General features: G+C 37.6%; 1 protein-coding gene across 1 annotated transcript in view; it reads left to right on the top strand.

The window, feature by feature from the left end:
* Positions 1-15,835, top strand: part of extl3 (exostosin-like glycosyltransferase 3) — a 34,419-nt gene extending 18,584 nt beyond the window's left edge. Inside the window, exons 2-6 of the mRNA XM_048208050.1 lie at positions 4,503-7,086; positions 7,830-7,957; positions 8,954-9,098; positions 9,395-9,523; positions 13,780-15,835. Of these exons, the coding sequence (XP_048064007.1) occupies positions 4,945-7,086; positions 7,830-7,957; positions 8,954-9,098; positions 9,395-9,523; positions 13,780-13,989 (2,754 nt within the window). The 5' untranslated portion in view covers positions 4,503-4,944 and the 3' untranslated portion in view covers positions 13,990-15,835. The remainder of the gene's footprint in view (positions 1-4,502; positions 7,087-7,829; positions 7,958-8,953; positions 9,099-9,394; positions 9,524-13,779) is intronic.
* The last annotated feature ends 2,924 nt before the right edge of the window (positions 15,836-18,759 follow it).

Below are 18,759 nucleotides of genomic sequence, written 5' to 3'. Positions count from 1 at the left end.
GCTGGTAGGGACTACAACAAGCTCAAATTTACATAAACCCCGCCCCCAAGAACACACAACAAAGGGGGTGTGGCCATGTTGGGCTGCTTTAGAGAAGAGGAAGAGTTGTTGTAGTAGAGTGTTGTTGCCATGCCATCATTTTACTCCAGACTGCTTCACAAAAGTCAATTCAATGCTGGATTTACACAAAAGATTAACATGACGGCACATGCTAGTCGATGAGTTGAATCAACTCCACAGCAACTACATAAATTTATCCACTAACCATTCAGAAACGTCCAGTTTCATTCTAAAAGTTGTAACTTCTTCCTGAGTCTCTCCATCAGTGTCGACTCCGGTTTGAACAATGTAAGGCTGAACACCGTTACTGACAATCCTCATTTTGACTGCGTGAGATTCTCCAGCTTTGTTGTTGTTGAACTGTTAAAGCCCCGCCCTCTTCTGGAAAGGGGGCCAGGAGCAGCAGCTCATTTGCATTTAAAGGTCACACAAAAACTTTGTGTTTTTTATAGGGGCAAATTTGACAAGCTATAATAAATGATCTGTGGGGTATTTTGAGCTGAAACGTCAGACACATTCTGGGGACAACAGAGACATATATTTTATATCTTGTAAAAGGGGCATTAGGTCCCCTTCAAAATGCATCTCTTGGCATTTTCCTCTTTCTCTTGACATCACATTGACATCATGCTGCAGAATGCATCTAAGATAATTCAGTAAGACAGGCTGTATTACCTCAGTGGTCCATATTGTTTCAGCAGTGCATTAGGAACAGAGTGACTCATTGATGGAGTTCTGGAGATCATCTGGGAGAAAGTACTGCCAAATTATTCCTGTCTGGAGAAGATGTCCCAAAGTGAGGCTGAACATCTGTCTGATGTTTAAACTGCTTTATGTAGAACATCGATCCAGCTAAAAGCATGTCCTAGTTAACTTGTGTGCGCCAACTGCTTCTTTGCTGAGCTGAGTTATTTTATACAGTCTGGAATTTCATTTTGCCTTGGTATGAAATCTGAGGTGATAAATTTAAGTAACGTTGTTATGCAATATGTTACTTAGATGTCAAGGAGAGCAACAACTGTGACAGAAACATTTGATAAAGATTCTTTGAGATGTAGGGAAACATTAACTTTGAATTATGAGATTTAAAAAAAAAAAAAAAAAAAAAAAAAAAAAAAGCCATTTCAGGTTCATGCAAAATGCACAGATATACTACATTTTATATTAGATATTACTGTAAAACTCACCATCAAGGTGCTGGGCTGTTGTAAGTGGTTTCCAGGACACTACTATCCAGTTGCTTGGGTGTTTAGAGTGATTTTAACACTAAACTTTTCACAAGAGGTCTCTGGTGTCCCCAGAATGTGTCTGTGAAGTTTCAGCTCAAAATACCCCACAGATCATTTATTATAGCTTGTCAAATTTGCCCCTATTTGTGTGTGAGCAAAAACATGCCGTTTTTGTATGTGGCCCTTTAAATGCAAATGCAATGCTGCTCCCGGCCCTTTTTTCCAAGAGGGCTGAGCTTTAACAGCTCAACAACAACAAAGCTGGAGAATCTCACGCAGCCAAAATGAGAATTGTCAGTAATGGTGTTCAGGACTGGAGTTGGACACTCTACAGAACATGTTTCTTTTATATATATATATATATATATATATATATATATATATATATATATATATATATATATATATATATATATATATATATATATATAATATGCATGCACTGGTCCTTCTTGGACTCTTGCCTTCAAAGCAAATTTTGCTCTGAGAAAATTGGTTACCCTGTTGTCAGGAAATGTCAGTGCTGCATAAAATATGCTCGCACTGATAATAAGGGATCCATAATTTCCTGCTTTCATCCGTATTCGCTGCTACTCAGCTGTGGCCAGACTGGAAAAAATCCTTCCATTTGCAAAACTTGTCAAATATTGGCTTGTGGTAAATTTGCTTTGCCTTCACAACCCAGAGGCAGTGGAGTAGAGTTAGATGGAGAGTTTTTATTCCAGTGAAACTTTCTGGACCTGATCATAGGTCAGTGTGAAGAAGTTCTTCAGAACACCTCCAATTTCATGTTAATGACCGGGGCGATTCAGAGACAGAGCTCAGGCATGCTGGGTCTTGCCTGCTCACATGGGGAAAACTATTCTGCTTTAAAAAGCCCATATTCTACACTTTAGTGTTGTGACGATACTGGAATTTTTAACTTGGATACGATATCTTGATAAGTATTGAAAGTACCATTTTCAATACCTCAGGGAAAAACTGCCATATAGATATTTTTAATATTATCACATGATTATTTTTTTTCCATCCATTGAAAATATAGGCTAGTCAATTAATATTTTCAAGCTTCAAAAAGTACATGACACATTGTAACAGTAATCCGTATCAATCGAGTAGTTTAGTTTAAGTCTTCTGAAGAGACACGAACACTTTATATGATGAAAAGATTTTAATTTATGCATATTTAGGCAATTTCACATATAAACATTGATCAGTTACCATTACAATTATCTTCACCTAAATGTTTGCTCACTCAATGAATTTGTGTAATTGTGTTGCAATAGCTTACAAACAGCACAAGGAAGCATGATTTCAAACGTTGAATTGAATTCTCAAAAAAGACAAGTAAATATATTTTAAATATATTTTAAAATGTAATAATATATTCTTGTGATTGCAAAGACTTCAGAAAACATTTAATGCCTCCTTGCTAAATAAAATGATATAAATATGAATTCTTTAGGATAATGTTTAATTTGATGCTAATGAAAGCATCCTCTATGTAATCGAGCAGACTGATTCTGAACTCTTGAGGTGAAATGGTTTAAATTGGTAATGGAACAAAACACTGTTTTGCCTATTGCATAACATAAACACAGAGATTATCCTTTTATGTTATAGAATTTATATGCTCTTTTTTTTTTTTTCGTACATCAATTTGACAATCATATGCTATTATTCTCTGAGTCTGGTGAACAATCACAAATAACAACCCATACAGCAGTGAAAGGAGGAGAAATAATGGAGTTTAATCAGGGAAAGGTCACAAAGAATGATTATCCACTTCAGGTGTTCAGCGGGTAAGTGTTTTATCAGCCCCAATTTGTCCCTTAGCATCAGCGTCTGTCTCTCATCACTTTAACGTTTCTCTGGAGATTTAGAGTAATTAATCTGAGGAGAGCAGGGTGCTCTTTCTTATCACACGGTCTGGTAATCTGTAGCATTTGAGATCAAACTTGGGGTGAATCCCAATTTGTATGCTACTACAAACGTAAAAAGTACATGCGAAAAGTATGTCCTATGCTGGTAATGGGAAGTGCGTAGTTTTTTTTTTTTCTTTTTTCAGTATGTAGATGGCCAGCATACTTATGAACCATACCGTTTTCAATGTACCATGCTTTGACGGGCACTGATATTGTGTAATTTTTGTATAGATAGTACGTTCAAATTCCTTGCTGTTTTTCTGCTTTCCTGATGTTACATTAGCTCCTCAATGCCATTTTAGATGGTAATGTTTTTCATGTCCTTGTATTGTCCTAATATAGGCTTATCTTAATAGACACTAGCCTATACATTTGTGTTTTGTTTTCTGTGTGTGAGTTTTGGGTGATTAATAAAGTGTATGAGCCAGGCAGTGGTTTGACAGAAGTGCGTGATTGTGCATCTCTTCCCTGCTGCAGGATCAGTGGCCATGTCAAAATCTGTTCCATTAAAGGGAAAATCATCCCGCACGTCCACTCATCCAGAGATAATGAAGCTCTCTGAAATCTTGCATGGTTTTTACTGACGGTTACATGAGCAAATCTAGCAGAGACGGTCACTTGAGGCAATTCACATGTTTTTTTTTTCCTGTACACATGCCTTATGGAGTGTTTGCTCTGTGGGTTTGTTTTAGAACAGCTGCTAATGCTTGGAGCTAGCTGTCAGCATACCAGATAATGTGTTCAGTGAATAGGACAAGCTTGTGAGGTCATTTTGAGTGCTGCCAGTTGGTTTCGAATCTAACAAATGGGTGTGAACTTTTTTTGTGCAAAAACATCTCCTGCCAATTGCATACTGTAATCATTAATTAGAAAGAGAATCTCTTAGGCCAGAAACAAATGTAGGCATAAATGATTCACCAGCACATTGCAATCGTACTGTCCTATAGTAGATATTTCACATGCATACTTGAATTACAGTGTCAGACTATACAAGAGGTGATACAGAGAACTCTAACAGTTCATTTTGAAATACGTAATTAGTGTCTGCACTCATTGTTCTTGCGTACAGTTGGTTTCGGACCTTAGACTTGAGGTGTTATCAGAATAATGAAATATGGAATCTGTCATTCATTTCAGATCAAAGCAAGTCATTCAGATTTCCTGTCTTTAGCACTGATCATATAAAATGACCAAGGAAAGTCTACTAAGACTTGTAGTTGTTTTCTAAAATGATCTGATACATGTTGTTCTATGTGCAAAAATCTGATACTTACTCTCTGTTTTACAGATTGAATGCAGTTGGATGGCATACAGTGTCTCCAAAAGTTCATGGCACACTGTGGCCAATTCATGAGTCCCAACTATGGAAGAGTGACCGGAGTATGATGCCACAAAGAAAAATGAAGATCAGCCATGCCTCCATTGCTGATCTCCATCAAGGACACTCAGGTTTTACTGCTGTCTGGGACTCTCCTTCTTCTCTTGGATAGTTTCAGTTTCAACATACATCATACCACACGCAAGACCGTGTTGTTTATGGACGATATCATTTTGTCACGAGAAAGATGAAATTTCCTTTTATTAGAAGTCCCAATTAAAACAAGGACTCAAAAGTTACAAACTCTGGAAACTCAAAAGTGTACAGTACAGATGAAGTTGCATTATGGCAGCTGAATCTCTTCGGCAGCTGCATTCACGTATCTGGTTCAGAGGAGAGTGATAGTTGCACGATGCAGCGAAGTGGAGGCATCATCGGGAACAATGGCCAGCCATGGGTACTGCGGCGAGTACGGCTCACCTGGCTTAGTTTCATGCTCTTCTTCATCCTGGTCTTCTTCCCTCTCATTGCACATTACTACCTCACCACAATCGATGAAGCAGGAGGACCAGATAAGCGCATTTTTGGGCCAAGACCTGGAGGAGAGCTGTGTGAAGCAAAGCACGTGCAAGACCTGTGTCGTATACGGGAATCTGTCAGCGAGGAGCTACTTCAGCTTGAGGCAAAGCGTCAAGAGCTCAATGGCGAGATAGCCCGACTTAACCTACGGATCGAGGCTTGTAAACGTAGTATCGACAGTGCCAAACAAGACTTGCTACAACTCAAAAATGTCATCAGCCAGACAGAGCACTCTTACAAGGAACTTATGGCACAAAACCAGCCAAAACTGTCGTTGCCAGTTAGACTTTTACCAGACAAGGATGATCCTGGATACCCTCCTCCGAAGTCGGCCCAAAGCTGTCGTTTGCATTCTTGTTTTGATTACGCTAGATGTCCACTTACATCTGGTTTCCCTGTCTATGTTTATGACACAGGATCATATCCTTGGGGTGAGAAGTTGGACCCTCTTGTCAAACAAGCCTTTGCATCATCTGTCAAAAGCAGTGTATATGTGACCAATAATCCAAACATTGCCTGTCTGTACATAGTGCTTGTTGGGGAAATACAAGAATCACCTTCCTCTCCCCCTGCTTCACCTTTAGACCTTGAAAAGCAGCTCAAGGCTTTGCCGTACTGGAGGCTGGATGGCCACAACCACCTCCTTGTCCATCTTTCTAGAAAGTCTCTGACTCAGAACTTCCTGTACAATGTGAGCACAGGACGAGCAGCAGTGGCACAGTCTACCTTTTTTGAACGCCAATATAGAGAAGGTTTCGACATGGTGGTGTCTCCTCTAGTCCACGCTCTGTCTGAGCCCAACTTCCTAGAGGTCCCTCCGCAAGTCCCTGTTAAGAGGAAGTACCTCTTCACCTTTCAGGGAGAAAAGGTTGAGTCTTTGAGGAGCAGCTTGCTTGAAGCCCCGCCACAGTCCTTTGAGGAGGAAATGGAAGGGGATCCACCAGCTGACTATGATGATCGTATTATTGGCACACTTAAAGCTGTACAGGACAGTCACCTAGACCAGGTTCTTGTGGAGTTCACTTGCAAGAATCAGCCCAAGCCAAGTTTACCAACAGAGTGGGCACTGTGTGGTGAGCGCGAGGATCGTTTAGAGGTACTGAAGGTTTCTACATTTGCCCTGGTGATATCTCCAGGTGATGGCCAGTTGGTGGCTTCTGCTGGCTGTAGCATGAGACTTTTTGAGGCTTTGGAAGTTGGGGCAATACCGGTGGTGCTTGGCGACCACTCAAAGTTGCCCTACCATCACCTCATACGCTGGAGTGAGGCAGTCATTATGGTACCCAAGCCACGCATTACGGAGCTGCACTTTCTGTTGCGTAGCATCTCAGACAACGATCTTCTTGCCATGCGACGACAGGGTCGCTTTCTTTGGGAGACATACTTCTCCACCTCAGAGAGCATCTTCAGCACCATCCTGGCTAGTGTACGAACCAGCATCCAGATACCAGCAGCACCCATACGTGAGGAGCCTGCTCAGGAGATTCCCCACAAAGCTGGAAAGTTGGCAGGAACCGATGCTAACATGGCTGACAATGGCGACCTTGATCTAGGGCCTGTTGAAGTAGAGCCCCCTTATGCTTCGCCACGCTTCTTGCGTAACTTCACCTACACAGTTGCTGATGTCTACCGCACTTGGAATCGTGCACCTGGCCCTTTCCATCTATTCCCACATACTCCCTTGGACCCTGTACTTCCTTCAGAGGCCAAGTTTCTGGGGTCAGGGACTGGTTTCCGCCCTATCGGTGGTGGTTCTGGGGGATCTGGTAAAGAGTTTCAGGCCGCTCTTGGAGGTAACGTACCACGGGAGCAGTTCACTGTGGTCATGCTTACTTATGAACGGGAGGAGGTTCTTATGAACTCGCTGGAAAGACTAAATGGTCTGCCTTATCTCAACAAAGTGGTGGTAGTGTGGAATTCCCCCAAACCACCTTCTGATGATCTGCTTTGGCCAGACATTGGTCTACCTATTGTGGTAAGCATACAGTATTTTTTTTTTTTTTTTTTACATATTTCTTATAGTCATTTCCTATTACTGGGCCAGTAAGTAACCATCTAAAACACCCTAGTAAGATTCCAGAACACCCTAGACATGCATAGCACCCTTGCATCATGGTGGCAAGTTTTGCACAGGCAGGCACCACTCAGTAAAAAAAAAAATCTTGTTAAGCCTGTTATTAGTTGGAATTCTCAAAGGCTTAAATGTGATAGAACCTCACAAGCATTGCAGTCTGCTGTAGATTTGGTCTGCTCTCTCTGCTGTCTTTGAAGCATAGCTTTCATGTCTCTAGGGCAGCAAGCCAAATTAGTTCTGGTGATATTAAAGGAAACAGTGCTGTATTAAGCCCCCACAGTAAGGTTATACTTTGAAATGAAATCCCAAATAGAATGCCAAAGTACCCCAAGTTTCTTACTGTCTTCATGTCTTTGAGAAGTAGTTAGGAACTTTGAAATTGAGCTTTAATTATGGATACAAGGTTGCAAACTAGGAACTATTTTAATTTTAAACACACAAAGCTTTTGGTTTATTCATCAAAAATGGTTTCCAGAACAATTCAGTTATTTTGATTGGCATTTGTTGGGATATTTCATAAGGTAATGTTCATAAGGTTATGTATGTGGCTGGCCCAGTAAAATCTCATAATAATGCCATGTTCTACCTCAGCAGTCATTCACAATATGGCATGTTGACTCAACAGATGGGCTTTTTCTCTGCAGGTGGTACGCACAGAAAAAAACAGCTTAAACAATCGGTTCATTCCCTGGGATGCAGTCGAGACTGAGGCTATTTTGTCTATTGATGATGATGCCCATCTTCGACATGATGAAATTATGTTTGGGTTCAGGTGAGATTTTAGTGGTAGTAAGATCATAGCTTAGTATGTTTAATAGGAGTGGGCGATAATACAAAATGCTCAGAATTGGCTGTTTTTATCCACAATTTTATCCATCTTTTGGCCATTTCAAAGCAAATACACCAATATTAAAGAATATATTGAATATAGTCAAAAAGCTGAAAATATTGAGTATTATACTTTTTATTTTTTGCGACATCGCCCTGCCATAATGTTTAATAGTTACTCTTTTAGTTGTTTTGTAATTATTGATTGGTAACATTACACCCTGAAAATGCAATTTTTTAAAATATTTTTCCCCTTTTTAAAAGATATATTTAGGGGCATTGTTGCTTTTATAAGATAGTTCCCATTGCTGTTTTATTGTGAAGTTCATTTTATTTATCCTTTATTCTATTAGAAAGTATAAGTGGAATGTGGAACATGTAAAAAAAACAATTCCCCATGATGTCACAGCTTTGGGCTGCAACTGCAATTCAGGTTTATGAAGCAAGGAAAGAAAAATGTTTCTATTGGAGAGACGTGAGCTGATCTGTTTTTTTCACCTCAGTCTGTGCGTTTTAAGAATACCATTTTTAGTGTGATCCAAAGATTTGAAAATTGTGTTTTCAAATGCACATTAACATCTATATGCCAATTTTAAAGGTATTTGTCAAAACAGATTTCACACTGTTGTAGTGTGTTCCTGCATTCAGAGAGCTTAAGCCCACAGCTGCAGATTCAGTTGTTAGTTTAAGGAATGTAAAGCATCTGATCTGATAAAGTCCATGACAGTTGAAGAAAACTCCTCCTGTGTATCTCCATGCTTGTTTGCATGTTTAGGCATTGGTCATATGAGCAGATAATAGAAGATTTGGTCGAGTTGGTGTAATATATCTGTTTGTTTTGAGGCATTCAAACATTGCTTAACAAATGCTATTCAGTGAATATTATAATAACCACTCTCACTCTGGTTTGGATCATTCCCATCTCTTTCTCCACTGCCAGGGTGTGGCGGGAGGCCAGAGACCGGATTGTGGGGTTCCCGGGAAGGTTTCATGCATGGGATGTAAATCACCAATCTTGGCTCTACAATTCCAACTACTCCTGCGAGCTCTCCATGGTGCTGACGGGTGCGGCCTTCTTCCATAAGGTGAAGCTTTGACCGCTTTGACACTTCCAGAGCCTGATTATGCCAAAAATAGACACAGAGCTTATCTAGTTTTACCTAAGAAACATCAGATAATCTGAGCAGAAAATGGTTTAGTTGGTCGAAAATCAATGTGGCTTCTAAGTACGCTGTTGTGCAACCAAATGCAGTGCTTCATTTTCCAGATGGATAAGCAAACTGAACAACATGTTTCATTTATGAGCAATGCTGTACAACATCATGGTACTTTCTTGTGTTCATTTTTTTTATTAAAAGTCATCATTTCTTCCTCTCCTCAGTATTATGCGTACCTCTATTCTTACGTCATGCCTCAAGCCATACGTGACATGGTGGATGAGTACATCAACTGTGAGGATATCGCCATGAACTTCCTCGTGTCGCATATCACTCGCAAACCCCCCATCAAGGTCAGTGGGCTGTAACTTGAAGCGCACACTTTTGTGGCTTTTGTCACTTTAGTTTAGTGCTCAATCGTGCCATTTTTGTGTACAACACGATAAAGTGAATAATGTTAATCAAACATACATTCTGTTTGCCACTTGGTTTCTGTTTCTGTCACTCTGGGTAGCTCTGCCCACATTTAAATCTCATTGGCCCAAATCATTTCTCCACATAACTATGTTTAGAACATTGAATATGGCCTTATTGGCTCTTAAGTTGCCATTGTGCAGCACTTTCAGTTCCAGTTAGGACAACAAAACTAAGTTACATGTTCATCTGGCTCAAATTTTAATGTGTTGGCATTGATAAATCTCTTTATTATCAAGAACACACATCTGTCCAGAACATACCGTACTCATATTTCACCCCCAAATCAAAATAAAGAAATATAAAATAGAGTACTGATGAAGAAGATTTTCAGCAATATAAAGATTTTTTTGGAGTGAAATATGACCTGGACATTTAAGATTCCTGTTATTCTCTGGCATTTTTGTCGTTATTGTATACTGTAAAAATGCTAAATATCTAAGCAATGTCCAGAGTTGAGACTGAACACACTTCTTCCTGTTTTATGTATGTGTGTTACAATAGAATTGATTACAGTGAGATTATTCCAAAATCCTTTGACGTTCTGAAGTCTATTGACTGAAGCATCGGGATGGCCTGTGTATTAACAGTGTAATGAAATTTGATGGATTTTCTCTGGCATTATTAGTTAGAGGATTTCATCGGTACACACACCTCTCGCTCTCGGCTGATGCCGTCCCTGCGGATTAGACAAATCAATTACATTTGTTTTGTTGTCACGGAAAAGCCAACCAGATTGCAATGGGAAAACAGGCTACATGAATGAAAGAGATGATATTGTTTTATGAAGTTAATAAGTCTGTCATCTTTATATGGAGGGATTAATTCAAGGAATAATCCACTCAAAATTTGAAGTCAGTGGCTCGTCCTCATGTTGTTTCAAACCTATGTTATTCCCACAAGCTGCTCTTTTCCATACAAACAAAGCTTTAAAGGGGTCATGAAATCAACTTTTCCTTGAGCTTTTGATATGTAGGAGGTCATAGTACTATAAGAATATCCTGTAAGTTTAAGAACTGAATACTTCCTTGTTAGTCCAATTAAAGCTTTTATTGACACCAGACCCATTGAACGACTCGTCCAGATAGGTGAAACCCTGCCTCCGCAGAAGAAATCAACGCCTACTTCATCATTGCAACATTAGCGTGTTAGTGAGATGACGATACAGGACTAAAAATAACATGACCTTTCAAAGGATCCTAATGCTAGGAATATGGTTATTTATTTTCAACAATGTGAATGTCTCAGTTGAGCTTTATTTATTTGTATTCGGTACATTTCACTGTGGATTCTTTTGGTAAATCAATTGCATTTCGGTGCTGGCTTTGCAAACAGACTTTTTCGATATGGACTCAACAGTAATGCAACAACATGTCAGTAACTGTGTTCATTCTAATGCCTGATCTGATGTGTAATGATTCATGTGCAGTCAGATGATCTTTGTCTGTGTGTCAGTAAATCAAACCAGTGACTAAACGTCATTTTCACGTTGATTCTCTTAGTTGGATGAAAATAATCTGTTATTTAAACAGTGATTAAATTGTATATAGAAAGTGATCAAAGAACGCTCCCTTTACAATCGCTGGAGCTGTCAATCAAACAGCATGAGTTTATCAGTGAGTTCTGGACTCTCACCAAAACTCCTGTTTTATTCAACGAATCTCTTAGTTACATCGTGTTTGCACTTTTAGTTATGATGAAAGCATTCATTAGTGTGCAGAAATTGAGTTGCAATGACGAGATCACTGCTTTCATGCGCTCAACAACACGTCTGTGATCGGCTACAATGTTCATCACTGCAACCTTTCATGCCACAATCTAAATATAATGCCATAGATCTAACTGTAAAGCAGCAATTTTCACGATTAGTTAAAGGGATAGTTCACCCAAAAAGTGAAGATTATCCCATGATTTACTCACTCTCAAGCCATCCTAGGTGTATATGACTATCTTCATTCAGACGAACACAATCTGAAATATATTTAAAAATATCCTTAGTCCTTCAAAGTTTATAAAGGTTGTAAACAATGTTCCCTCTAATTTATTTTCTCGCTGAGCAAAACTTTTCTCTGTTGAGCGCACATTTTGGCCACCTGAGCAAAAACATACTTTATATCAGACCTGTACAATGAACGTAAACACACACACACAAAAAAATGGTTTTATCATGCAACTGTAACATTTAACTTTAATGTGCCGTTTCTATTTTATTTGACCCTTGATGTAACTTAGTGATTTATTAAATAATATGTTTGAAAACAAGCAGTTCAGTCACTAAATTAAGCACATTTTAGGTTACCTGAGATTTTCACATTGCTGTATTGACTGTACCAGTCTTTACCGAGAAATTCTATTAAAAAATAATTTCTGTCCTCCTGCAGGACAGTTCAATTCTTTATAATAATATAATATGAGCAGTTACAATGTTGGTTTGGAACAACCATAATGTGTTTTTGTACAGTCAATTATTAGCAACAGACAGTGTTAAACCATCAACATTACATGTTTATTGCTTGAATGAATTTCCCAGATTTTATACACCAGGAGGTTAAGATTTTTCGTGGCAAGGAGTCCTAAACAATCCCCTTGTGAGATCATTTTTTTATTAGGCTTACATTATAATATAATAAAATATAATATAACATTTAAACTGATATACAGTATTATATCAGTTTAAATGCTTCCATTTGTTTTAATATATTATATAGTGAAAACAAACTGAAGCATTTAAACAGATCTGATAGCTAAATATTTTTAAGAAAAGTGAACGTTAACTCTTTTATAGTCATCTAAACATCCCTGAAACCCACACCACCACCACACACAAAAATCTATTTAAACTGAGGTATATCACTGATGTATTTTGAGTTTGCAAACTATACCTGTGGTGGGTGTGTGTGATTGTAAATGTCTCAGAGATTTGTTAGCATTCTGTGCCCATCATCCGTTATTTCCGCCACTTTTCATTAAAACATGGCGTTTTATTTCACATTTCTTTTCGTTTCGTGTTGCCTCTCGTATTGATGTATTTAGTCCGCAAACATGACAGTATTCTATTTTTTTTTTTTATCCATCCATTAAAAAAAAATGGATCCATACGACTCCTGAGGGTTAATAAGCACCTTTTGAAGCGAAGGGATGTGTTTTTGTAAGACAAATATCCATATTTAAAACTTTATATATTCAGACAACTAGCTTACGGCGTAAGACCGCACGCAGAATGCGCAAGTCGACTTGCGGCAAATGAGTAATCCTCTGACGCGATGTATGACGCAGGATGTAGGAGTATCTTAATCTTAGACGCCTCTCATGGTTCAAACAAACTCAAGCTCCTCTTCTCTTATATCAAAATCCTCTGACATTTCTCTTTAAAATTTCTCATTTTAAACTTCTTATTCGTGAACAGTGTTTTGTTTTGCTCTATCCTCTGCGTCTCCGCGTGCGTCATAGCATCAGGTCAAAGGTTGCTCTTCTGCCCAAATTGACGTGCACAGTATGTGTGCGGTCTTTCACCGGAAGTTAGTTATTTGACTTTATAAAGTTTTAAATATGGATATTTTTCTTACAAAAACACATCCCTTTGCTTCAAAAAGTCTTTATTAACCCTTGGGAGTCGTATGGATTCATTTTTTTTTTTTAAATGGATGGATGCATTTTTTCTGTCTTAAGAATTTGGTCTACCATTCACAACCTTTATAAACCTTGGAGGACTAAGGATATTTTTAATATATCTCTGTGTTCGTCTGAAAGAAGATAGTCATGTACACCTAGGATGGCTTGAGGGTGAGTAAATCATGGGGTAATTTTCATTTTAGGGTGAACTATATCTTTAACCTTGAGAGCTGTAATAGTAAAAAAAACTATTTCATGTGCAAAGACGTCAGCCAATCACATACACACCCCTTAAAACAGAGTTCAAATCAGGGCTAAAATCAGGGTTGGAAAATTGCTATTTCTAAATTATGACAAAAACGCATACTAACGTTATAAGTGCACCCTAAACGTTATAAAACAATGCAGTTCATGACCCCTTTAAAGAACAAAAGCATGCAACTTATGCACTACATTCTGTGTGAGGAACTGACTAAGATTGAAGTTATTATTTGTTTAATTCTTCCTGGCGTTCCCCCATCAGGTGACGTCACGTTGGACCTTCCGCTGTCCCGGATGTCCGCAGGCTCTGTCGCATGACGATTCGCACTTCCACGAGCGTCACAAGTGCATCAACTTCTTCGTAAAAGTCTACGGATACATGCCGCTGTTATACACTCAGTTCAGAGTGGACTCGGTACTCTTCAAGACGCGATTGCCGCACGACAAGACGAAATGTTTTAAATTCATTTAACGGAACCTGCACAGAAATCCTGACACGGGAAGGTCTCTCTCTGGGAACGTGAAGGGAATTAAAGCTTTCGTGTAAATATAGGACAATTCTACTTTGAACTCGTCTTCCTTGAAGCCAAGGGAGAACAAATGCAGAACGAACGATTACAGTTGTGCGTGATTCATCAGCAACCACTACAGGCTTTATTTGCACCACTTTTCATGGGACGTCTTGAGACGGGGACGCTTTAATGGACGTCAAATTTTCATCCTGTTAAACTGACAGAACAAAGTTATGGACTGATGGAGGCTGTTTTTGATGAGAATTATGGCTCTAAATGATTCATGTCTTTATTTTTACTTACTTTGCATATACTCTGTTGTTTGAAACGCACTGATGGTCATGTTTTTTTTACTCGTGTGTGTGCTTTTGAGCTTGTGTGAACGGCTGTGTGTGGTGGTCTGTAGGTTGATGGTGACTAAACGTCACTAACCCCCGTCAAATATTTGTTGATCATCAGTAAGAATAGCACAAGATATCAACATTACTGCATAGGAATAGCACCAAATCAAACTGTTACATGTTCTCATGTCAGTCACGATCATATAAGAAAACGAAATATCTGTGTGTAACCTGTTCTGTACCCTTGTGGAATAACGGATCGATCGTAATGCCTTTTGCTGGATATGGATAATCAAGTCTGTTCATGTGTTGTGTGTCAATTTCCAATGATTTCAAAGGTGAAATGACTGAAATATCCAGGTCATGTTTAATCACGTATTTAACATAAAGGACAATGAAGCCTGTTTTTTTGTCAATTGTGACATTATTTTCATGAATTATAGCACTAAATTCTCATTACGTAATGCCAAAAAAAAAAAAAAAAAAAGGCATTGCTTTGTTCTTTTTCTAATGCAAAATATAATTTTTCATCAAAATGAAATGTTTTAGGACTATTACGATTTGACATTTCTACCAGTTCTCGATACCATAATCCAAAAAAAAAAAAAAATTCATTATTACTGTAAAGCACATCATTTTTTCAATCACATCATAATGTTAAATTCAGTACATCAAACATAAATATTTACATTTTAAATACATTGTTTTCTTTTTGCAATATGGTTCTTTAGGGAAAAAGTGTGAAAATAATGTCACAACGCGATCATAAATAAATTTGATCTAAATTTGTCTTTATGCACAATATCATATCTTATTTATTTCTTATTTCCATTTAATTTGGTGCTGAAGTGTGACCTGGACATGCTCTTGACAAGTGAGGATGTGTTTTGTGTGTCCACTTTGAGATTTCTTACGCCTGATTTTCGGGTCTATGAAACTACAAACGTGATTTATGTGAGGAAGATAACGGTGACGGGAAGTGCAGTAGTTCCCCTTTTTTCTGTAAACGGTACGCGTCTCTTTTCTGTGCCAGGATGTTACCTGGGGCTCCTTCTGCCAACCCGATTTCACCCTTCAGCTGACAAATCTGAGATGCCTTTCAGAACGCTATTTCTGTCTTTTGGTTAATTCATGATGGCTGTCCTGATAGGTACATGTAGGAAAATGGCTCTGCAATTGTAAATTTATTGAGTTTTATTTTTTAAAACACAAAAATGTGGCTCTGTTCCCCTTAGAAGAGGAATATGGATAATCAGATTGTGTTTTGTTACATGCCCATGTTTTGTATTGTGTATAAATCTATTGAACAGGCTTTAATGTTTAATTAAGTTGAAATCATTGTGAAGACCGTACGAGCGTTTGGACGATATAAACTATTGGTTGTAAAGTGTTGAATGCCAGCAAATGTTATAACTGACAACTTCTTCAACCACACTAATAAACCAGCCAGTGTCGTCATCTTTCATTATGGTGAAGATCTCAGTGTGTCAAACGTCAGTGTTCACTCGCACTGAATCGGTTCGGGAATCATTTGATTCTGAAATGATTCATCACATGACATTTTGCCATACTTAATTCTTTTAATGAACTATATTCATTGAGGAACAGTATGAGGGTCTAAATCTGTAAAGAGAAATCTAACTTTAGTTACTACGGAAGAGGATTAGGGCCAAGCAATAATAAAAAAAATAAAACCATCTCGAGATTAAAGTTGTTTAATTGAGAATAAAGTCATTAAATTGAGAAAAACTGTTCAACTACGAGAACAAATTCATTAAATTACGAATTTGTTCTCATAATTTAACGACTTTTTCTCGTAATTGAATGACTATTCTCATAATTTAATGACTTTATTCTCAACATTTTATCTCGACTTTTTTCTCAATTTAACGAGTTTTTTCTCGTAATTTAATTCTCGTAGTTTTTTCTCGTAATTTTCTCGTAAATTGTTTATTCTCAACATTTTTCTCGACTTTTTTCTCGAAATTTAACGAATTTGTTCTCGTAATTTAACGACTTTTTTCTCAACATTTTTCTTGTAATTTAACAACTTTATTCTCAACATTTTTCTCGACATTTTTCTCATAATTTAACGAATTTGTTCTCATAATTTAACGACTTTTTTCTTGTAATTTAACGACTTTATTCTCAACATTTTATCGACTTTTTTCTTGAAATTTAACGAGTTTTTTCTCATAATTTAATGAGTTTATTCTTAACATTTTATCTCGACTTTTTTCTCAATTTAACGAGTTTTTTCTCGTAATTTAACGAGTTTATTCTCAACATTTTTCTCGAAATTTAACGACATTTTTCTCGTAATTTAACAACTTTTTTCTTGTAATTTAACAAGTTTATTCTCAACATTTTATCTCGACTTTTTTCTCGAAATTTAACACGTTTTTTCTCGTAATTTAACGAGTTTATTCTCAACATTTTTCTCATAATTTAACAAATTTTCTCGTAATTTAACGACTTTTTTCTTGTGATTTAACGAGTTTATTCTCAACATTTTATCTCGACTTTTTTCTCGAAATTTAACACGTTTTTTCTCGTTATTTAACGAGTTTATTCTCAACATTTTTCTCGACTTTTTTTCTCTAAATTTAACGCCATTTTTCTCATAATTTAACAAATTTTCTCGTAATTTAGTGACTTTTTTCTTGTGATTTAACGAGTTTATTCTCAACATTTTTCTCGACTTTTTTCTCGAAATTTAACGACATTTTTCTCATAATTTAACAAATTTGTTCTCGTAATTTAACAACTTTTTTCTCGTAATTTAACGAGTTTATTCTCAACATTTTTCTCGACTTTTTTTCATAATTTCACGACTTTGTTCTCGTAATTTAACGACTTTTTTCTTGTAATTTAACGAGTTTATTCTCAACATTTTATCTCGACTTTTTTCTCGAAATTTAACGAGTTTTTTCTCGAAATTTAACAACTTTAATGTCAAGATGGTTTTATTGTTTTATTATTGCTTGGCCCTAATCCTCTTCCGTAAGTTACGGTATTCAACAGGTCAAAATAAATGTTAGTGTTGTGGAAAACACATCTGCAATCATTTACATTCACTTGCACAAATAAATGGTTCAAAAGAATTTGTTCCTGATTCATGCATCACTAGTACGTATTTGCCCTTATAAAGTTCTCCACCTTCTTGTGTTTGGAGTGTCCATCACGTCAGGGTTTGTGTCGGGAGCGCAGCTGGTCTGATGGGCCTCGGCTCGGGCGGGTCTGAAGTTCAGTGTTTCCAGGAGCTGTTGAACATCCGGAAACACTGCAGTCTGTAATCAATCTCCAGACGCACGTCTGACTCTGACATCAGCTGAACGTCTCTGAAACACATGATGAGAGGCTGAAAACCAGCCGTGAAGCAGCCAACATGAAATTAGACCCTCCCTGATGGGCTGAACCTCATAAACCTTCAGTGTGTCAGCATACAGACCAGAGCCTGAGAAACATCTGATTCCAAGACATCCATCCATCCATCCATCCATCCATCCATCCATCCATCCATCTATCGATCTATCGTTCTATCTCTTGATTGTTCTATTGTTCTAACATTCTATCTATCTATCTCTCTGTTAATCTATCCATCTCACTATCTAAAATAATACCATGGCATTAAAGTGTATGTTTCCAGATGTCATTGTTTTTGAATAACTATGGTATAGTGTCATGATAACACTGTTGTCCACCAGATGAAACACTATATGGTTTGGGGTTTGTTAAAATCAATACTCTAGTATGAGCAATAGTAATAATGACACTTGCCTTACCAAGAATCACTAATAATTCATTCCACACAAGCACTGACAAGGGAATACTGATATAACTGCGGGATTTATGTGCACACATGGGGTTTCCCAGCACTCCTAATAGTAACACATGCAGCTGGATGTTGTTCAGCACCCATGAGAGACACACATGATCTCAGCGCAGAGAGAGAGAGATCACATAACAGGACAGATATTAAACTCTGCTGCAGTATGTTTCACCTCTTTTACTCAGGGCTCCTGTCCAGAACACCACTCAAAGCCAGCGAGTGCTTGGCTGGATTCAATTATGAATTAAAAATACTAGTTTGAGGTTCATATTGTCATATTGAACAGTTGTAGCGTGACCCCAAAATGTGTTTGGACACTAAAGTCACTTATAAATGTCTGAATATCATTGCATTCGATTCAGAAATCAGGTGTCTCAAATGCTGCAGGATATTTTCTCTTCACAGCATGTTTAAAGTATCAAAGCTTTGAATCAGCTGGATTTTTATTGGATGTATGAAGTTTGTTTTCACATATTTTAAAACTATTTACATACTGTTGTAGTATTACGGAAGAGGATTAGGGCCAAGCAATAATAAAAAAATAAACCTATCTCGAG

The sequence above is a fragment of the Megalobrama amblycephala genome, linkage group LG11 (genome assembly GCF_018812025.1).
Source record: "Megalobrama amblycephala isolate DHTTF-2021 linkage group LG11, ASM1881202v1, whole genome shotgun sequence".
Classification (NCBI taxonomy): domain Eukaryota; kingdom Metazoa; phylum Chordata; class Actinopteri; order Cypriniformes; family Xenocyprididae; genus Megalobrama; species Megalobrama amblycephala.
This window is presented reverse-complemented; position numbering and strand designations above follow the sequence as displayed.